The 23,245-nt window shown below is 38.4% G+C and overlaps 1 protein-coding gene across 2 annotated transcripts in view; it reads left to right on the top strand.

Moving 5' to 3' along the window:
* CERK (ceramide kinase) overlaps window positions 1–17,290 on the top strand; it is a 43,045-nt gene extending 25,755 nt beyond the window's left edge. For both annotated transcript variants that reach the window (XM_059816284.1, XM_059816283.1), the window contains exons 7-13: window positions 621–695; window positions 2,441–2,593; window positions 3,618–3,723; window positions 6,431–6,501; window positions 10,859–11,064; window positions 13,347–13,555; window positions 14,552–17,290. In XM_059816284.1, the coding sequence (XP_059672267.1) occupies window positions 621–695; window positions 2,441–2,593; window positions 3,618–3,723; window positions 6,431–6,501; window positions 10,859–11,064; window positions 13,347–13,555; window positions 14,552–14,651 (920 nt within the window). In that variant the 3' untranslated portion in view covers window positions 14,652–17,290. The remainder of the gene's footprint in view (window positions 1–620; window positions 696–2,440; window positions 2,594–3,617; window positions 3,724–6,430; window positions 6,502–10,858; window positions 11,065–13,346; window positions 13,556–14,551) is intronic.
* Window positions 17,291–23,245: the final 5,955 nt, after the last annotated feature.

The raw sequence follows: 23,245 nt of genomic DNA, 5'->3' as shown, positions 1-23,245 counted from the left end.
TTCCCTCCTTTCTTCTTGTAGGTGTTTCCCTCAAGGCTGTAAAGGCACATCTCTATTCACTTTGCTCCCCTATCTATAAACTAATTCCTTTTTTTTTTCCCCCCCACTAATTTTACTAATTTTCAAATAATAGAACTAAGCAGGAGTTTCTGGTTTAAGATGCAGTTGGAGGAGGAGGGGATGTTGACAGTTTGGAATTCAGATCACTCTCCCAAAAAACAGGAGACCAGTCAACTTTGTTTCATGAGGTCTCAATGAGTAAGAAATCTTAAGCAAAGGAGAATCAACATATGCCTTCCTTGCCCTCCATCCTTAATTGATATAAAAGCTGTAATGTAATCCTGAAATGTTTCATGTGAGTTAACTTATTTCCCTTCACTAACTGCTGTATATTTATTGCTTATATAGTGAAAATCTTTGTATGGAGAGAAATAAATTCTACTCATTGTTGGGGGGGGAGCTACAATTTACTTCATAATATTTGTGTCCTTATATTTACTTTGTTCCATAAAATAGAAGGGGGAAGGCCAAAGGAACATAATGCTTTTATTTGGAGGACCGTGCCAATAATACTTGTTTGGAAAAAATATGAATTAATCTCTAGTTTTTTTATTTTTCAGGTTCAACAGATTGCATATGCTATTCAACTGTTGGCATTTCTGATCCAATAACATCAGCTCTTCATATTATTGTAGGTGGGTGGTCATAGTTCGCTGTTTCGTTATGAAAATGATTAAAACAGCCAAAAATAGTAATTCCATTTAGTTCTTTCTGTGTATTTGTGAAATATAGTTTGAACATAATGGCTAAGTTGAAATACAGAGGTCTCTGATTTGAAATGCAGGAGGTTAAAAATTAATTGCTTTCTCTACTGTAATTCATTGTTTTCAAGAGATCATAACATTTTGAAATTTTATATCTGGTGCTTAAGTTTTCATGCATTCTGGCATGCTTTTGAAAATAGCAGTAAAATACAATAAGCAGTGTAAGTTGTTGGACACTCTCTCCCTCTCTCTCAGCAAAAGCTATGACAAGTGCATGTACACTTGAATAGTAGTATTTTGTACTAGTTGCCCAATTATCCTGTGCAATTCAATGCTTCATGCCAAGTCAGATGTATGGCTTCTGCTTGACTGGAATTAGCTGATAATTCTCCATTTTTACCATCTGTAAGTCATGTATTTGAGGAGGAACTAGGGAGGAAAACAACTCTTCAGTAAATGCTTTTTGATATGTTGTCATCCGTAGGGATGCTGATATTGCCACTTCTCAAAGTCCTCTAGCAATGGAGTCCCTGACCTGCACGGGGGCTGAAGGAAACAGCTTGGTATATTCAGTGCATTGTGGTTTGTGATGTCCGTGCTATCTCGCCACATACGGGAGAATCATAGTCACCCAGTTCTTAATACTGAATTTGAAAAATTGTGCAAGATAGTCTTCAGTTATAACGATGTTGCATAAGCATAAAGGATAGAATTTCCAAGTGACAATTATTTCATTATCACTTGTTATTGAGTGCTTAACAGTTACAGTTCTAGGAGCTGGTGTTGCAAAGGTTTACATATGTGCTACTCTGTTACTAACCTATGGTTAAATCTGTTCAGCATACATAGAGTTCAGGCCATTGGACGAGGATTAGAGAGAGATATGGATTTAGTATATCACAGTATTTTAGCTGGATTATTAAGTGTACGTATATACACATGTATTTAGATTTTTAAGAGAGTTTCTCACGTAAGGGGTTCTTTACAGTAGTCTTGTGGTGGAAGGATGAGAGACAATGGGCATAAAGTGAAACAGAAGAAAAAAGAAAAAAATCCAGACCAAACAATAAACCCAACAAGCAAAGAAACACCACCACCCCCTCCCCAAAACCAACCACCACTCCAAAGCTTACACTATGAGAACATCAGAGAGGTGGTGTATTCTCTGTCCTTAGGGATTTTCAGGGCTTGACTGGATAAGCCCTCAGTAACCTGATCTGACCTCATAGCTGAACCTATTTTGAGTGGGAGATTTGATGAGAAACCTCCTAAGAACCCTTCCAGCTTGAATTATCCTCTGATAGTATGACATACAGGATTAAGTAGTATCTGGTAGATGTACAGATGCTGCATTGATCTTTTCTATAACATCCCCTCCTACTGCTACATGGTAAATGAGTGTAAATTATTCATTATAAATTTTTAGCATACCAACCTTTCTTCTCACTTAGTGCTTAATGCTTTTTAAATATTAAATGAAATTAGTATTAAAAAATATTTTTCACGTTCTACATTTATAAGAATTATATATGGATATATGACATATATATGTTATGACATAAATACAACATACATTTTTTTAGTTTAAAAAAACCTGTAACATTGAAGTTACTATCATGTTTGCAGCTGCAAACAAAATAAGCCTTAATAGAACCTTGCACTTCTGATCTTCATAGGTGACTGTCAGCCTCTGGATGTCTCTTCTATACATCATAACAACACGTTTTTGAAGTACTCTGTATCATTGCTGGGTTATGGTTTTTATGGAGATATATTAAAAGATAGTGAAAAGAAGCGGTGGATGGGTCCGATGAGATATGACTACTCAGGTAACTAGTGTAATTATTACATTCTTTTGTCAGTATTTAAACATATTGGAGCAGCTGATGTGCTCTCTCCAAACCAAGCTTCTCTGAAACTTTTAAACATAAGAGGCAGACTGAACCTGATTTTAAACTCCTTGTGGTACCAAGTACATTGGATCACATTATGTAAAGCTCTGTAACTTGAGGGATAACATTACAGGGTGCTCATTAAAGATGTGTTGAATTTGACTATATAACACACTTAATAAATTAACTGATAGTTAATATTTTAAGTATTTTATGAGCTTTATGAAGAACTAAAAAGTTTATATTGAACTGTTATAAATGATGTTGGAAGCAACCGTAATTCAAATTTGTTTAATAAGCTTTTTTATTAATAAAATTGCTATTACTGTTCTGTGTTGTTAATAGAAATGTGTTGCTATATGTCACCTAGTGATAGCTGCCTAAAAAGTAATATCTTTTCTGTGCTAATAATTTTTACTTTCTTTTCAATCAGTTAGAGAGAGACAGGCACTCCTCTGTCTTGAACATTCAGCTGATGGAATGAATTGTTAATTTTGTCCTTCTTCCAGCACTGATTATAGAGACACCTGAGTGGTTTAGCCTAGTTAGCTACTATTTGGACAAATCCTATGCTACTGGAAGGTATTTTTTGCCTTCTTTGATTTGTTTTGTGTTAGGGGAAGAAGATACAAAAGCAGGATTTAGGTAGTGTAGGCTAATTTTAAGATTCAGCTGCTATGTACTGCTAAAATTTTTAGTTGGCTTTTAGAGATGTCAAGCAAAGTAATGGCACTATTGACAAACATTAAAAAGTTGGGGGGGGAGGTATTTCCTTGTCTTTTACAGTGTAAAACATCATAACACAAAGAGCTGTGAGCTTGAGGAGAGCAACTATTGTTTTGCAGTCCTTAGAGAAAGAAAGAGAGGAACAATCGAGGGGTGTATGCAGGGGTGTATGCAGAGGTGTTCGTAATGAGGATTTATAATCACAATGCTGCTTAATACCTTTTTTTTTATATAGGCTTCAAGACTTTTCTTTCTCATCATTACTATGAAGGAACAATTTCTTTTCAACCCGCAAAACACACAGTGGGATCACCACGGGATAAAGATAGCTGCAGAACCGGGTAGGCTAATGTTTATCTTTGGATATTTGACATGAACTATTTGAAAAGGCCTGCACATAAACAGAAGTCACAGAAATGTTGTTTTTAACATCAAAACACTTACACTGAAAGAGACAAGCTTTTAAAAAAGTTTGACTCATTAAAGAGAACACCTCAATTTATCAGATCAGTAAACAAAAATGTAATAAAATTTTGTTAGCTGGTTCCCCCCTCCCCCAATTTTAAATGAAGTGAAGTATAACAGCACAGTACCCAGTTACAAGATGCTGAGGGTACTATGCTGTGTTGCTGCTAATAAATGAAAAGTCTGGATGCCTCATAGGTTCGACAAATGGAAATAATTATTCAAAAATTCTCAAAATGTTCACAATGTAATTGGACCTAGCAATTTTAGCAATTGTTTTAGTGCCATGACAACAGCTGGTATGGCTTGTCCTGATGATAGGTCCTCTTGGGAATCAGCCTATTTAGCCTTTTTTTATAGCCTACTACTATGCTGTATAAATTCTGTGTGATATTCTTCACTTGTTTCTTCAGTCAGGAGGCCTACCTTAATCTGCCAGTGTTCCTTCTTTTCTCTTTGCTTTCACCTGTGTGAAGTTATGCACTAGTATTTATTATTATTCTTCATATATGAATGTAGCTGTCACAGATTTAGTAGTTGTCACAGCAGCATACAGAGGAGCCAGAAACTTTGGCCAGAAACTACATGGAACTTGTTGAGACTGTGCTATAATGATAGTGCTGTGACAAGCTACAGATCACGGTCTCCAGTACTAGCTGGAGCAACTATCCTGATCCATCAGGTGCCTTGATGCAGGGGAAAGCTCCAGAGGGAGAAAACTGTCATCCAGGTCCCCAGCAGGAAGTAAAGAGTGCCTGATGCCTCACGGGGGATTTTATACATCCTGATAATTGCTGGAAGGGCAATAGGGCTGGGCACAAGCAATTCAGGAGAATCTTGGAGTGTGGTGATGATAGTGATCGTGCAGGTGATTGACAAGCTGACTAGGAGAAATGCTCTGCTGGTCTTGTTACAGAAAAGGAAAGAGGGGGATGTGACGGTTGAGGGCAGTCTTGGCAGTGGTGACTGTGAGATTACAGAGTTTAAAATCCTGAGAGAAGTAATCAAGACAAAAAGTAGAATTGCAACCCTGAGCTTTAGGAGAGCAGATTTTGGTTTATTCAGGAATCTTGGCAAGGTTCCATGGTAGACTGCCCTGGAGGACAAAGAGGCCCAGGAGAGTTGATTGGTACCTCCTCAAAGCACAAGAACAGTCCATTCTGAAACGCAGAAACTTGAGTAAGCATGATACAAAACCAACGTGGATGAGCAAGGAGAAGTAAAGAGAAGGTGGACATGGAATGGGTTACTTCGGAAGAACAGAGAGACATTGCCTAAACATGCAGGGATGGGACTGAGGAAGCCAAAGCTCAGGTGGAGTTGAAATCAGTGAGGGATGTGAAGGTTATTACTTATTACAAAGGAATGATATAAGTGTGCCAATCATAACAAAAGGCTAAAGGAACTGTGGACCTGTTGCTTAGTGGTGTGGGGAACCTAGTGATAGACGATATGGAAAAGGCTGGAAAATTACTCCTTTGCTCCGGTTTTCACTGATGTAGTCTGCCCCCAGGCCTTATAGGTCCCCAGGCCCGTGGATGAGGGGGAAACAGTGGGTGTTAATACCTTGACTTTAGCAAGGCCTTTGGTACTCTTCCCTGTAGTATTCTTAAAACCAAATTGATGAGGTGTGGACTAGATAAGTGGATGGGTGGAAAACTGGTTAGACTACCTAGAAAGATTGTGAGTACCAAGTCAGCTGGCAGCCAATTAGTAATGGTGTCCCTCGGGGATCAATACTGGGGCTAATACTGTGCAAAATCTTTATTAATGACTGGGACGGTGGCAGAGAGTGCATTCTCAGCAGTTCTATGGATGGTACTAGATTGGGAGGAATGGTTACATGTTGAAAGTCAGGGCTGCTGTTTGGAGGGACCTTGGTGGGCTGAAGAAATGGCTGATAGGAACCTCCTGAAGTTCAGGAGAGGCAAACGTCACGTATCTGGGGTGAAACAGTCCCATGCAACAGTACTGACTCGGCACTGACTGGCTGGAAGGCAGCTCTGCCAAAAAGAACTTCAGAATCCTGGTGGACAGCTGCTGTACCTGAGTCAGCAGTGTGTCCTTGCAGCAAGGAAGACCAACCGTATATTGGCTTTCCAAGCAAAAGAAGAGTCAGGAGAAGTGATTCTTTCCCTGTACTCAGCACTTGCGAGATGAAGGACTGGCTCCAGTCTGTCAGTGTCTTTCACTGTTACAGCAGTCAAATACTGGAACAGGTTGCCCAGAGGTCTTGTGGACTCTACCCTTGCAGATGTTCAAAACTTGACGGAACAAGACACTGAACATCCTGATCCTATAAGACCTGCTTTGAGCAGAGTTTTAGACCACATCAGAGGGTCACTTGCAACCTATGTGATCTTACGGCTCTGTAATGCTGTTATTTCTGACATCCAGTAATCTTCAGCACTGTATTTAAGTACCTCTACTGCCTGCAGGGCTATCATGACTCATGCCACATCAGGGTTGTCAGTGTCATGCTGCATCTTGTGGTAGGGGAGGGTCCTGCAATGACTGGGTAAAACAAAGTTAAACTGAATAATAGTTTTGTTTTCAGGAACTGAATGGTATTTTTGTTTTCAGATGTTACATTTGCAAGAAAAGTGAGCAACAGCTGGCAGAACAGCACAAGAAATGTGGATTAAAACATGAAGGTAATTTGTCATAAAAAGTAAGATGGTTTAGTATTATACAAAATATTGTTTTTCAAAATTTATCAGTTCACGTGTGTGTGTGGTTTTTTTAAACATGTGAGTTACTAGATAGTCCATGGTTTCTTTAAATTTAAGGAAAATATATGTAAATATGTGAAAAATATGTAAGGTGTCTCCTCCACCCAAACCTCAGAAAATTCTGATAAAATTATACTGAATACTTGTATATTTCAATGTGTTGGGTTTCTTTTCTTTAAGAAAGATGTATTCTGCGAGCTAGGACCCTGTGTTCTTTTTGTGAGAAGGACTTAACTGATAAACTGTGAGGTAGTATGGAAGAGAGCAGTTCATTAAGATAACTTTTAGAATAGATCAGGATTAAAAATTTGTGTTTGTTAGCACAAAAGTCACCCTATGTAAAGCTGCTTATTAAACAAATATGAGGCAGTGAACTTGGACAACTAATTACTGATCTAGTGGACTTAAGTATTTCTGTACAATACCTCACCAATACTCAGTATAAATGATAAATGAGATTTCTCCAGTTATGCTATCCTTATTCTCTTTTTTTTTCCCCATTGCAACCCCTGCGCACCCTTCCATGGATATTTTTTTTTTATGGGCATAACTTTTCTTTCCATTTGTTAAAACAACTGTTAATATACTGGGTTCTGTGCTGTCATCCTCCTAGCTGTTATTTCTTTATGTCTGACTACTACATCCTAACGGGAAGCACTGATGTTGATAGACTCGTGGCCTTGCTGGAGTAAGATACGCAGATTCAGTTGGCTGAGTTTTGCCTCTGCTTTCAGTTCATCGTCTTGGATAAACCCCTCTTAAACAGCAGGCAGCCTTCCCATGGGTGCTTGCTTCTGCTTTTACTCTTTTTTTTTTTTCCTTGTAAAGCCCAGTGCATAAAACCGTAATTTTCTTGACGCAATCATTGGTCCTTATGACCTAGATTATTTTATAATTACAGTTATTTTACACAGTATCTGTGCCAGGTTCTATCCATTTGTTAGCAAAAGGAGTATCATCATACTATAGAAGTTCATTGATAGCATAAAGACTGTGTATAGATTTCTATGCCAACTTGAATTCCTGTTACGCATGCTTCTCTATAGTGCTGTCATCCCAGCTACTGCTTTCAGATCTTTGACATAGTTAACAGATTGCCAGATTGGTGTATTTCTTGAGTAGTTTTAATTTATGCCCAGATTCAGCTAAAGAAATTGCTTTACCTAATATTTTCTTAGGAGCTAAATCTGATAGCATTTTTTTTTGGTAAGGAAAAAAACCCGTGAAAATGTGAAAAAATGTGGGGTTGGTTTTTTTGAGAAATAACTGTAGTTAGAAATCGCCAACCTTTTTTCTTTTGTGGGGGGTTTTTTTTGGTATTTTTTTGTTTTGTTGTGTTTGGGATTTTGGGTGGGGTTTTTTTTTAAATTTGCCATTTTGTTAGTTTTGGTCCAGCAAAGGAGCAAAGTCAGAAGAAAGCAAGCTACAGGTTAGTGAGCAATCAAGACTGCTTTAGCCAGCATTGCACAAGACTTTAAGCATGATTATGTAGGACATTGTTTACCTAAATCCATTTTACTTCCGGTAGCTGGCTTTCTTTGCAGTCCAGTCTCTTTGTCATGAAGTACTGGTAAGCAAACGGTAACAATCAGCTACTCTTGATTTGCAGTAAAAGATTTTAAATTGCCATCTCAGATAAGCTTTTTACTCAGCAGGGTGTATTGGTTGACTCCATTGTGCCTACTTGGTTTGTGTACGGTTCAGATAAGTTTAGAAGGATGCTTGCATTGACTGTCATTGAACATATTTCTTTGTATTATGCAGAAATCTATGTGCATGTGCCGAGTAAATTTTGAGCGCTAGCACTTTATGCTGATTTCAGCAACTTGCAGTGTGTATGTACACAATAGGCAGTTGAAATGAGTGCCATTTATGCTCTCCCTGCTTATGATTGCTCTATTGTATGAAAGATATTTGGGGCAAATAATTTGTGGTATTACAGTGATGCACCCTGCAGAACAGTTATGAAAACAGTTGGTCATTTAAAATGTGATAAATACCCTGACTTTGTTCTTACTTGAACAGTGAGGCTTTTTTTGAGTAATGTGCTGAAACTTATACTGAACAGTACTCTTCCACCAGGTGAAAACAATCTGTTACAGTAATATATATAAGCATTCTACCCTAAGTAATTTGAGACTTACTTATTACAGTGAGCATACTTCAAAAGTTAACACATATCTAGATACACTATAGACTAAATTATTAACATTTCTCAGATAAAGAACAAAAGGATTTATCAGTAAAGGGTGTTGTTTTCATTTTGTTTGTATATCAGAAAATGCCTGGGTTTTTTGTAAATAAGTACTTGTATAGTTCTAGACATAGATGTTTCCAGTTCCAGTAGTTTCTTATGTTCTGTTCAGGTGCTTTCATCTTGGAGCCGGGCCTTGTCATTTGCCTGCAGCCTGAACAAAGTCATTCTGTAGTTTGACGTTTAAGTCTATCTCATCTCTCTTACGATACACATTTTTAATCTGATTTAAATTATTTCTTTCTGTAATGTCCTGTTTGAAAGCAACATAAAAAGATAAGCAGTAAAACAAGCATAATTGATACTAAAACCATGCTGGCAAATGATGAGAAAATGTTGAGTTTGAGCTGCATTTTTTCTTATTATTACTGATTTGTTTATGAGGAGATAGAGAAGATAGTCTAGATGGAAAAAGAATAAGGGTTTTGGTTTCCTTTGTCTTTTTTCACATAATAACCCTACTCTACTTCTCCTGGAATTCTGTTTTTCTTGGTTCTGTTACTAAAGAGTGGATAGTAAGAAGTTCCAATAAATAAAAATTCAAGGAAGTGAGAAAAGTTCAAGGAGCAAAAAACAACTATGGAAAACTTTCCAAACATTTTTTTTTTTCTTCTTATTCTGATGTATAAAGCTTGGACAAGGTCAATTCAAAATGAATGCATCATAGAATTTAGGTCCAAAATTACCTAGACAATTCTAATTGTTCTCTAAAGTAGATAGGAAGTTCCTGAAACTAAGACAGTAAAGAATATCAGAATTTCAGGACATGAAATACATAGCATAAATGTCATCTATAGTCTCATCAAAGAAGCACCTTGAAAATAACTGTAAGTTAACCCAAACATGGGGAACTGGAAAATGTTAGCTTTCTAAGTCCATACCAGTTAATATGCCTCAAAACCTCTACCTTGCTGTGGTTTGATGATCAAACTTTTTTAACAAGCTTATATAAACTTTATCATTTTTTGTTCATTCCTTAATTTTACCCCATCATCAACAATGGCACTTCACTTCTGAATTCCAGTCTTAGAACCACATGTATCTCCACAGAAGTCATGATTGCAGAATAGTCTATAGAGTTGTTCATTTGAAATATCTGAGTCCACTTATATTGGGAGAAGAAAGGGAGTGTTTTGGCTTAATTGTAATGAGGAAGGTGATTATGTGTAATCTAAAAATGCAAAGGCATTTTTTATCTATTTTTATCCATATTCAAGAAAATACAGTTTAGATGACAGCTCTGTACGGTGCCTGCCAGTGTTTCTTTGTTCCGGAAAATTCCTTTGCCTCTTGGTAGTGTTGATGCCATCACACACTTAAGCTCAGTCTAGGTCTAATCTCTAACAGAATGGTTTCGTGTTGTTGAAAACAGACATTTGTACTGTTTTCCAGAAATCTCTGAAGATTTACACACAGCAAAGTTCAACTCTGTGGATAGTATTTATCTTCAGACATTTGGGGGTGGGTTGGGGTGAAAACAGACTCCTGATCTGCTGCCTGCTGGTCCTTGCTGAACCCTGAGTCATCTCTTCCCTTTGGCTTTTTTTAAATACAATTTGTGGCGTTGAGGCAGAAGAGGAATATTGATTCAGAAACCAAATACTAACCCACTGTCTTTGCATGATTGTTTATTGAAGATTAATATGTTGAAAGCAAGAATAGAATTTTTAAAAAGTTACAAATCGCCCTGAACTTTCACACTACAAGAGTTGTGACTTGCCTCTGACCTGTCCCTGCCTGCTGTTTTGTGGGTTTACCTAAATAGCATTGATCCGGAATTTGACATGCATATGTTAGAAATGGTCAGCAGTTTTAGTAGATAATCACAGTCTATGAAGGGAGAAAGCAACTTTCTTTGTTAGCGTATGAAAAATGTTTTTTTAATGCAGTTTATTTTAGATACTTATTGACAGTGCATGAATATGCCCAGTAAAAACTTTTAGGTTGCCGAGAATGATTGCTTTTTAGTGTTGTTGAGTAGATCAATTAATAACCTATGTCCATGCCTTTATTGATGTGTTTCAGAAGATGAAGAAGAATGGAAAGTTATTAAAGGGAAATTTCTAGCCATCAATGCAGTAAATATGAGCTGTGCCTGTCCACGAAGTCCAAAAGGTCTTTCACCAGCAGCTCACTTGGCAGATGGTTCAGCTGACCTCATTCTAGTTCGTAAATGCTCCAGATTTGATTTTCTACGGTATCTTGTCAGACATACAAACCAAGATGATCAGGTGTGTATTCCCTTTGACAATGAATTCTCCAGAGTCAGTCTAAGTTGTAAATATCAATATTCTTATATGACAAAAAGAACATCTACAAAGCAGGATTTTTTAAAAAAGAAAAAAGTTTATACATTTTGAGTGACATAATCTCAGCATGTGTACCATTAAAAAAAAAAAAAAAATTTAGCTAGGTGAAGTCTTTGGCCATAGCATTGTAACAAAATTCCACTTTTGCTAATTGAATTCTGTTTCATAACATTTTTCCATATATTTGCTGTTTGGACAATATTTAAAGTGATTTTATCACAACTGTGCCCCCCTGTATTTGTCATGAAAAACTGCTCATAGCAGTATAATGTAGCTGAGGTAGAAGATGTGGTGAAGAGTAATAAATCACTTTTTGGACACCGTATAAAAATGTGGTTTAGAAGAAAGTTACCGGAACTGCAGTTTGATTGTAAACTGCAGGCTTTTAGCAGAATTTTACTACATATATGTGACCAGGATATGAGCTTTATGCATTCAGCTTCAAAATTATTTCTTGCATATGTTGTAGCTGTCAGGATAAACTACAAAGAAAAATTCATCACTGCTTTGGATTGTAATATCTGTTGAAAATAGAGCTATGACTGTGAATACACATATTTAATATTTGTCACAACCTGATATTATTAACATGTTCTGGAAATTATCTGAACAATGGACTAATGTCATATCTAGTTATAAAAGCAATAATAACTTTTTTGTTAGTGTTGAAGTGTTTCTCACTTGTTTATGATGCTATTCTTCCTCCTCTGTAGAATAATTAGTATTGATTCTCTTTCCTGTATTTCCTCATTACCATTCCCTGCGTGTGTCTATATTCCTCCTTCCTGCTATTCTCAGTCTCCTTCCCTTCACTCCTCCCCACTCACTCTCACTGTTCCCTTGATATTTTTGATTATTTGACGCCTTCCCTGGCTACCTTTCAAATTGACTTCAACATTTATGAAGAGACTACATTCTGCTTAGACTTGAGACGTGAGAGCATTCATGGGTGTTCCGTGCAGCCGTGGATACCGGTTCTTGCAACTACGCTGTTTGGACTAGCACAGTTAGTGAGCCTCGTTGTATCTGTGAGCCACTGCTTCCAAGTGTGGACTTTGACAACTTCACAGTTTGTTTATGGTTAAAAGCAGAGGTAACTTAAGACCTAGGATGTTCCTTCAACTCTTTTTGTGATTGCCACTGTGGTCCTTCCCCTTCCAGTGCTTCACCACTGTTTCTTTCTGGGATATGTTGGTTTTGCAGTGTAGATTAAATGCAGGGTTGTACATATGTCCTCATCCCAGGTTAGGGTCTACCATAATAGTGGAAACCCTGTTCGAAAACTTCAAAAAATGTGAAAAGAAGAAGGAATAAAAAGGTTGACTGTACATTAATACAGACTAGTTTATAGGTAAACTGCTTCTTTATTCACTTTTGCTTCCTTGCCACCCCCCTCCCATAGACACACACAGATGCTAAATGACATGTCTTTATTTATTACAGCTTGCTAAATGCTTAAGTCATATGTTAAGTTGCTTTCAGGGCAGGTGGGAGTACCCTCCAATTTGATTGTTCCTTTAATTTACAAAGCCTGTTTTGAAGCATTTGTGCAATATTGTAGTGTAAATCTGCAACCTCTGTTGTAAGAGCAATCTTTTAATTGCCCTACTTTTTCTGGCTGAATTAACTAGTTAAAATTATTTTTATTTTGTTGGAATGTAATAATATTATAATATTGCCCGCTATTTTTGTTTTCGTATACACCCAGCTCTGTGATTTGATCACACTACCATGGAATTCTCACTTTCAGGGCATTGTTCCAAATGCAGAAGCAGAAGGCTTTCAGAAAAGCCCATGAGTCTTAAGGAATGTAGTTGAACAGGTCCTGAGGATGGTACCAAGATCCAATCCAAACCTTTTTGACTTTGATTCCATGTTATAACAGTTTTTATAGGGTTTTTTTAATAGTTTTTATACCCCATTTACTCATAGTCTCAGAAGCTGTTACCTGATTATCTATAAAGTGGCAGTACTGCAGCTACTTGAAGAGGGCCATTGAAAAGTAAGGTTCCATTTTTGCTTTATTGTTTCTGACTTGTGCAGTTTTTTAAAAACAAAAATCACTCTGTCTCAGGTAAGCTTCTCTAGAAAATTGGAGTGGACAGACGTTCTGGAATACACAATGCTGCATGCTCAGTTGCTTTACGCACCAAATGTATTTAACCAATCTTAATTGCCTGTTTTGTTTTTTTTTTTCTTTGTAGTTTGACTTCTCATTTGTAGATGTTTATCGAGTGAAGAGTTTTCAATTTACATCAAAGCTTTCAGAAGACAACGAAAGCAATGTCACGGACATGGGAAAGAAACGTTTTGGCCAGTTCTGCAGAGATCATCCAGCCTGTTGCTGTAATATTGCTAATAGCACCTGGAATTGTGATGGAGAAACTCTGGACAGTTCAGCAATTGAAGTGAGGTAAGCATTGATTTTTCTCTCCACGTACCAGAAAACATATTAAGCCTGCTCACTGATTTTAAAGATGCTCATAAAGACATCCCAAAAAGGTGCCTCCACATAGCAAATTTGAGTCTTCTGATAATAAACTCAATTTTTTGTTACTTTTTTGAGTCCTTTCCAGAGAATACTCCAACCATGTATATTGTAAATGATCACACTGGCTGAGATAGATGGATGGCCCTACCTTTTGAAGACCTACTTACTTCTTAGATACTGATATGACGTGCTTGAAGTGCTGAAAGTGAAGGTGGTGTTGGGAGGATTCTTTTTTTAAATAAATGTAGTACCTCATTACTCTGAGCAATAGCTTTTCCAGTTAAATTTAAGCTTAAGTAAGCATATTTGTCTTACAGAAATATTGAGTATGTCCCATACTTTGTTTTTTGACACACAGCACAGAGTCTTATCTCCAGCCTTGGCATATAGATAAAGAAGTTTGCAGTTGTGCAAATAATCAAATTAGAAGGGAATAGAGGTTTGTGAATTTGAAGGGCTTTTTTCTTTTTTTTTCCTTGTTGATTCTTTTTGTTCTTTTTAGAACAAAGAGAACCAAAGACACAATACAATGTATTTACATGCAAGTGTGTTCCATTAAAACATAATCACTTAGCAGTCCCAAGTGATTTTTATTAAATATATCAAAATCTTTTAATTTTATTTAATCTTTTATTAAGTATATCAATATATATATACAATATATATTGTATATTATATAAGATCAGCTCATCTAAGTGCCCCATAGAACCTTTTGTGTGGAAAAGAGGAGTAACAGGAGTGATGGATATATGAAAGCATTCAGCCTTCTTTGCAGGGGAGGATTGTATCAAGAATGAGAGCACAGTTTGTGTAGTCTGGAGCAAGGAACTTTGTCCAACTCCTTGAAATTCATGGATTATTAGAATTAAATGTGTAGTACTCATTTACTTCTTACTAATTGACTTCCATATTTTTCAGGGTTCACTGCCAGTTAATGAAACTATTTGCAAGGGGAATCGAGGAAAACTGTAAAGATGAAGCTGCCTACAGCCAGAGTAGTGTTGAACAATTACTATAGACATTGTTCCTCCAATGGGGAGAAGAAAAAATAAAAGCTCAAGGAAATTGAGTAAATATACATTTTAGTCAAATTGACAAGTATTTTAAAGTTTTAGATTTTTTTTTATGACTTCAGTATAATTTTAGACATCTTATTGCATTGTGTCTTTTTTAAAAAAAACATTGTAGTCATTAAAATATATCTTGGAGCAATGTAATCTAAATTACGTTAGAAGAGAGAGGATTGGCATATATATATGTATCCACAATGACTGATAAATTCTCTGTGCTTTTCTAGAGAGCTAATTTAGCAGTTGTGTTGCAATAATATCTAAATGTTATAAAACATTGGACTTTCCATTGTCATCAAACCAAGATATCAAGACAAGATATTTTCAGTGTCTGAGAAAATGTTTTCTGCTGAGAGTGTTACATAGTTGCATGTGGCTTAAATGCTGGACAACAGTGTTGTCATTCTCATCTTTTTTTTTTTTAGAAAAATCTTTCATTTTGTAATTCTGACTATACCTTGCAACTTATCAATGCAATTCAGACACATGCTCCTGGCTTTAAGTAATAACAATAAGAGGTTAGATATACTTTGAAAAATAAAAGCACATCTGCATACAGATCTTACCTTATCCTATATATCATCTTTATAAAGGCTTCCTTGCATGGTGCTTTTTGGGATTATAAAGGGTTTTATGACTGTTTGGATGATACCAAATACCACACACAGCAACTGAAATGACTTGCAAGCAACTCGCAAGGGATACTTTTACCAGGAAGGTACAGGCAAAGGAAAATATAAATACCTTCTGAAACACCAGCAAGTTTTAAATTTTTTAAAATATCTAAAATTAACACATGAAAAGCTTCCCTCTTCAGTACACAATTCTTTGGAGATTCTACTACATATGTTAAAATGTCTTTGCAAAATAAGGTGTTGGAATGTTAAGTTTAAAAACATGATTTGATGATTGAAAGTTTTTAAAATAATGTTTATTTAACTAAATATGAAACAAAATAATTTGTTTCATGAAGTCAATGGAAGAAACTGGCATCTGATAAATCACAAATTCACTGTGCTGATTTGTTTTTATAGCAAAAAACATTAGACTATCGTGTATAGCTATGGAGTGATTATTTAAGTTGTGTATGGATTTGTGTATTGTGACACACAAATGTTCTGTGTGTAGGCTTGGGGCTAAATTTTGCTTTTCTCATACATATTTATTTCTGTTTGAGAATCAGAAGTTAGCCCCTGGTCTGTTCCATCTTTTCTTAAGTGTGTAGTTCTCTTTAAAACTCATTTCATCTGAGGGGGTTCTTGTGTCCAAACAGCTAATGATTCTCCATTCATGTATATTTATTGGCACTTCTGTCATTCAGCTTGTATTAGTTTTGTCTTTCATGTGTTTGCTCTGTATAAGCCATGGTGATTGCCCAGTTTATTACTGAAGCACTTGAAAATTGTTATAAATGGCTGATATTTTTTCTATTGAAATTATTTACATTTAGTTTTGTGTAATACCAAAATGGTGTGCTATATCTCTGCTGCAAAGTATTATTCATACTGTTCTATATGACAAAAAAATTTGCAAATTATATTTGCTTAAAGTACAGTCATACAAAGTTTAGGATCTGTTTTTTGTTATATAGTATTTCAGCAAAATACTTGAATACTTTTCCAAAAGTACTGCTGTTTACTTTCCTTATTAATGCAATGAGTTGAAATGTTGATTGATCCCATGTTTTTCAGACATTTGTAATAGAAGTGTTACGTATACTATATTTTTTAAGCCATGTTTAATAAGTGAAATGGTACTTTTGACCTAAGAACCTCATTGAAAATGAGATTATGCAGTTCTACAAATGCAAATAATTTTTGAAAGTGCCGTTTGTTTAAAAAGTTCTACAGTTACTTTGGTCTATCCATGAATATTGTGAAAGAACCCAGACTTCAAGTTCCTGTAATTCTTGTGCAGGATATGATGGTGCACACTCAGCTTACCAACAGATGAGGGCATTTATGAGGCATTACAGCTATCCAGATCACATTCTCATAAATGAGAACAGGGGTAAATACTAACCAGCACTTTCCGTTAGTTTACTAGCAAGTCATGAGACCCTTATTTGAAAACTGGAGGCTTAATCTATAGGATACTTGTGAATGTATATTGAAATGCTTTGAGTATTTTTAATGTCTGAAACTGAGTGCTTGGTGTTTCCAAAGAAAGCCACAGTGAAGGCCCCCTTTCTGAGGAACAAGCCACCAGAAAAGGAGGAAAGATCATTCTGTAGTATGGTAATGAAGTGTGAAGTAAATAATAAAGGTGTTGCAACATAATAAAATGAAAAGGTCTTAGGCAATAGAAAAGCTGCATAGTTGCATTTGAATAATTCTATTTGTAGCATATTATACTAGCAAAGCACCATATGTGAGTTGTATGACATGTCCAGTTTATCTTTAAGCAGAGAGCTGCATAAGTAACGTCTGCTTACATTTTAATTCTAGGGGTTTTTTTCTCTGAATGTAGTCTCAGTATGGAAATTATGTATAGGAAAACCAAGTTTGATTTTTCTTTTTTTCCCAATCTTGCTGGCTTCAAGATTAGAAAATGTGTTCCGTTTCATGACGCTAGGGCATTTCATGGAAAAAATAAAATCACGTCGTACAGCAATACAGTGGTTTTCTTCTTTTCACAACTTGATTTGAAAAAATATCTACCTTTGTTTGGCAGAAGTCTGGCAGTAGTGTGCTCAGTGCAACCAATGTGGGCAGATTAAACAAGGTGGAGAAGTAATTGATAAGCTTCCATTTGGGTTGACCATGGCTTTGTAGCAAGTGTGAATGTGGACAAACAGAGAGTGAAGGCAGGCAACTAGTGAAGCTGGACTTACATTAAAACTAAGCGACTCTACCAAGGTAAACTAAAGATTGAAGGGGGACAAAGAAGCTTAGTTATAATGCAAGTATTTAGAGAGATTTATTACAGAAAAATCTAAACCACAAAAAGTGAAAGAAAACTACCGTTCTAAGAAGCATGAAATATCTATTGTACTATAAATAGTATATAGATGGTGGTTTTTAGAATTTCATTGCAATAATTATTACAGATGTAGTACATATTCTAATAAGTAAAACATGTTTGTTATAGATAAACAATGGGCACAGAAGGAGAGCATGCTTTTCAGCACTGTAGAGACTTCTGGTTTTGAAGTGTATTGGGTTTACATGGCAAGATTTGGTAGCTGGGGGCACTGCATGGCTGGCTTCCATGGGAAGCTACCAGAATGTTCGACAGTCAGTTCCAGCCGGCTCAAAGATGGACCTGTCACTGGCCAAAGCTGAGCTGGTCGGTGACATGGGTAGCACTTTTGTGATAGCATATTTAAGAAAGGGCAAAAGATGCTGCACAGCAGCTGTGAAAGGAGTGAGTGGGAAATAAAGAAACATCCATGCAGACACCAAGGTCAGTGAAGAAGGAGGGGGAGGAGGTGCTCCGGGCCCTGGAGCAGATTCCTCTGCAGCCCGTGGTGAAGACCATGGTGAGGCAGGCTGTCCCCCTGCAGCCCATGGAGGTCCACGGTGGAGCAGATACCCATCTACAGCCTGTGGAGAGTCCATGCTGGAGCAAGTTTCCTGGCAGGAGCTGCAGACATAGAGAGGAGCACATGCATGGGCAGGTTTTCTGGTAGGAACTGAGGCCCATGGGGGACCCAAGTGGGAGAAGTTCATGAAGGAGGAAAGAGCGGGAGAGATGAAGTGTTACCAACTGACCACAACCCCCATTTCCCATCCCCCTGGGCTGCTCAAGGTCAGAGGAGGAGGTAGAGTAGTCAGGAGTGAAGCTGGGCCTGGGAAGAAGGTGTGGTGGGAGGAGGGGAGAAGGTGGTTTTAGTTTTGGGGTTTTTTTCTGACTATCTTACTCTGTTATTAATTGGCAATAAATTAAATTAATCTTCCCCAAGTCAAGTCTATTTTGCACCTGACTGCAATTTCTGAGTGATCTCCCTGTCCTTATCTCGACCCAAGAGTTTTTCATCATATTTTCTCACCCTATCCTTCTGGGGAGGGAGAAGGATAGAAGGATAGAGAGGTGGGTGGGCACCTGACTGGCAGCCAAGGTCAACCCACCACATGCAAACATGCAGTTATGCAACAAGGCAATGTTTACAAGGATGTCTTATGGCATGAATGGGAAGATGGTATGTAGAATCAGAAATTTTTCTGAACACCTTTCTCTTGCAATTCAAGTATTATTTCCCTAAAACTCCTGCCTTAATACCTATGAAGTAAATGAGTAATAGGAATTCATCATTTTTATTTGCATTAGTCACATTGCTATTATTTCAAATTTTCAACAGGATAGTTAAGTACATTTAATAGATTCTAACTGGTGTTTAAGTTGCAGTAAATGAATTCTGTCCATAATGAAGTGTAAGTCTCCCCAGACTTCTGTCTTGCCCACTGCCATGCACATAATGTACATCTTGCAAAGGCTTATGTGTGTTCTTAATTAATGTGTGACTAGTCCCATTAATTGGAAGGGGGTGGGACATTCATTCTGTAACCAGTCATGCCTTTCAAATCCTTTGCAATGGGAGGATCAAAATTTTTTTTTAATCCATTTCCTACTGTTTAGAAATCATCCTGAATATGCACCTATGAAAATTGCCAACAAGATGTCTTCAAAAGATGTTTGCTCCTTTAAGACTGTTATATGTCTGAAAGGGTGATTTGCTTTTGTTGGTAGCTATTTCACCTAAAGTGCAGTTTTGTGCCTTATTTCATAGGAAACCTCCAGCAATAAATAAAATTAATAGGGTTTTTTTTCTCTTTTTTTGCATGTACAGAATCATACAGAATCATTAAGGTTGGAAAAGACCTTTAAGATGAAGTCCAACCATCAACCCAACCCACCATGCCCACTAAACCATGTCCCAAAGTACCACGTCTACACGTTTTATAAATGCCTCCAGTGATGGTGACTCTACCACCTCCCTGCGCAGCTTATTCCAGTGTCTCACCACTCTCTCAGTAAAGAAATTTTTCCTAATATCCAGTCTAAACCTCCCCTGGCACAACTTGAGGCCATTTCCTCTTGTCCTGTCACTAGTCACTTGGGAGAAGAGACCAACACCCACCTCTCTGCAACCCCCTTTCAGGTAGTTGTAGAGAGCAGTAAGGTCTCCCCTCAGCCTTCTCTTCTCCAGACTGAACAACCCCAGTTCCCTCAGCCGCTCCTCATAAGACTTGTGCTCCAGACCCCTCACCAGCTTCGTTGCCCTTCTCTGAACACGCTCCAGCACCTCAATGTCCTTCTTGTAGTGGGGGACCCAAAACTGAACACAGTATTCGAGGTGCGGCCTCACCAGCGCCAAGTGCAGGGGCACGATCACCTCCCTACTCCTGCTGGCCACACTATTTCTGATACAGGCCAGGATGCCATTGGCCTTCTTGGCCACCTGGGCACACTGCTGGCTCATATTCAGCCGGCTGTCTATCAACATCCCCAGGTCCTTTTCTGCAGGGCAGCTTTCCAGCCACTCATCCCCAAGCCTATAGTGTTGCCTGGGGTTGTTGTGACCCAAGTGCAGGACCCGGCACTTGGCCTTGTTGAACCTCATCCAATTGGCCTCAGCCCATCAATCCAGCCTGTCCAGATCCCTCTGCAGAGCCTTCTGACCCTCAAGCAGATCAACACTCCCGCCCAACTTGGTGTCGTCTGCAAACTTCCTGAGGGTGCACTCGATCCCCTCATCCAGATCATCGATAAAGATATTAAACAAAACCGGCCCCAAAACCGAGCCCTGGGGGACTCTGCTTGTGACCGGCCGCCAGCTGGATTTGACTCCATTCACCGCAACTCTCTGGGCTCGGCCATCCAGCCAGTTTTTTACCCAGTGAAGAGTACACCTGTCTAAGCCACAAGTCGCCAGCTTCTCCAGGAGAATACTGTGGGGAACAGTGTCGAAGGCTTTGCTGAAGTCCAGGTAGAGAACATCCACAGCCTTTCCCTCATCCACTCGGCGGGTCACCTGGTCATAGGAGGAGATCAGGTTGGTCAAGCAGGACCTGCCTTTCATGAACCCGTGCTGGCTGGGCCTGATCCCTTGGTTGTCCTGCACGTGTCCTGTGAGCGCCCTCAAGATGAACCTCTCCATAACCTTCCCTGGCACCGAGGTCAGGCTGACAGGCCTGTAGTTCCCCGGATCCTCCTTCCGACCCTTCTTGTAGATGGGCGTCACGTTGGCAAGCCTCCAGTCATCCGGGACCTCCCCCGTTAACCAGGACTGCTGGTAGATGATGGAGAGCGGCTTGGCAAGCTCCTCTGCCAGCTCCCTCAGCACCCTTGGGTGGATGCCATCAGGCCCCATAGACTTATGAGTGTCCAGGTGGCATAGCAGGTCGTTAACTGCTTCCTCCTGGATCATGGAGCTGAATACCCTGAGGATACCTGGTCTGGCTATTAAAGACTGAGGCAAGGAAGGCACTAAGTACCTAAGCCTTTTCCTCACCTTTGGTGGCAATGTTCCCCCCCACATCCAATAAAGGACAGAGATTGTCCTTTGCTCTCTTTTGTTGTTAATATATTTGTAAAAACATTTTTTGTTATCCCTTATGACCATGGCCAGATTGAGCAGATTGAAGAAGAGTTCAATAGTGTAGAACCGGAAAAAAGTAGAAGGGGAAAAGTAATTATTCATAAAGGAAAAATACTGAAAGAATAACAGAAGTGATGCAAATTAAAAATTCCATGGAGACCAAATTCTGGAAAGGATGAAAGAGAACAACTGCAAAACAAATCTTACAAGGAAGAAAAATAAAAGAAGAAATAGGAAAATAAAATACAGATTTTTTTTTTTTTTTTAGTTATTTTGCTGGAAAGCATTGCCCAGGTGTGTGTACTTTAACTGCACAGTAGAGCTAGCACTAAAGGTTTGAGTAGATTGCTAGAAGCTTGACTATTTACAACTGGTAGACAGAATAAAAGCTTTATCACTGTTGTGAAGACATATTTCTAAAAAAATGTTGGGTCATGCTCTGTATCTCCGCTCACAAACTTTACCAAAATAGCAGCATTGCTAGAAGAGGTGTTAAAGGAGAATCGTAAAAGTAGTTTCCTGTAGCAATGTGCAGCATTCTGAAATGACGGTTCAATTTAATCTGCCAAATATTTATTTTTCATGTTAATATTTAGCAGCTGTATTTTAGGAAAGGGGAGATTGGGCAGCAAGAAGAAATGCTAGGTTAGTATTTCAATGCTGCTGAGGTTAAGGCGGTGGGATAGCAACTCACCAGCGAAGCGTCTGCCCCATAGACCTTGTAACGTCAGGGAAAGTTCTCGCAGAAAATGATTGCATACAGAAAAGCCTGTGCCGTTCCGTAGATGTTTGTGTAACCTATTCTTCTGAGCTTCTTCAGTGATGTATATTCTGCAAAGCAGTTTAGCCATCAGAACAGATTGCTTGAAGATTTTTATAGTTAGAAAACTTTGGTTACTTGTGTAACTGAATCTCCCTTGCTGTATTCAAACGTGCTTGCTCTGTCCTCAGTGGGCACAGTGAACAGCTCATTGCCTTCAGGGAAATTCCCTGCCTATGCTATTGTGTTACCTCTCCGTCTTCTGTTCTTTGCCTTAACAGTATTAATATTCAGACAGAGAAGGAAAAAACCACAATATTCGAGCACATATTGATATAAAGAAAAACTGCTTGAAGCTGATTTCTGTTTACCACCAAAGAAGGGACTCTATAGAAAGAGAGCTGGTATTGACAGGGTTGCTCCGAAAAAGGAATGAGTATCTGCATAAAGTCTTCAATCAAATCAGATACAGATAGTTCCTAGTATCATATTTTCACAGAATGCTGTCTGAAGCTCTGATGGATGCATTTAGAGTAGATACCTCCCCTCAGCAATACCTATCAGATAAATGACTACTCTGAGGGTTACACTGCTGGTAGATGCTGCCCTGCCCCTAGCCCAAGAAGAATCAACGCAATAAAATAAGTAGCTCTCAGGTGGTTGGAGCCTCCCATTTCCATTTTGTCTCATAATGCTGGAATTTTCTAGGGAAAACAGGCAAAACCTGAACACCCTGGCGTTGCTGTGGTTGCAATTTCCTAGTAAAGGCTTTCCGAAAATCCTCAACACATTGGTAGCAGGATCAGGAAAGAGTAAACATAGGCATATTCTCTCACCAGAACAGCAGATTGTGTTGTTTGTTCTCCTCTGTGCGTAGGCAAAGCTTTGAGCTAACAGAAGAATTTGTATTTTTTCCTGCATAAAAGAGTTTACAGACTCAGTGGAGGAAGCACAGGCCTGCTGCCATCTGTGCTCAGACGAGTCCATCCTGAGGCTGTTCTGGTGGGAACAGCAAGCGGTAATGCTTCCTCTGGATGGACTAGTGCAGAAGAGGGATGAGGTGAGCAGGAATATCAAAAGATCTGTGGCTGTGCAGGCTCAGCAGTCCAAAGTCACCCTCCCAGTCAACAAAACATTGCACTGCACCTGTGTAAATTGCTCAGGTTTTGGGACTGAAGGCCATTGCTGTCTGCCCTGCCTCCATTTGTGGGAGGAAATTTCACTTGTCTGGAATAAATCTC

The sequence above is a fragment of the Gavia stellata genome, chromosome 4, assembly GCF_030936135.1.
Source record: "Gavia stellata isolate bGavSte3 chromosome 4, bGavSte3.hap2, whole genome shotgun sequence".
Taxonomy (NCBI): Eukaryota; Metazoa; Chordata; class Aves; order Gaviiformes; family Gaviidae; genus Gavia; species Gavia stellata.
The sequence above is the reverse complement of the archived record's forward strand: the minus strand, read 5'-3'. Positions and strand labels throughout refer to the sequence as shown.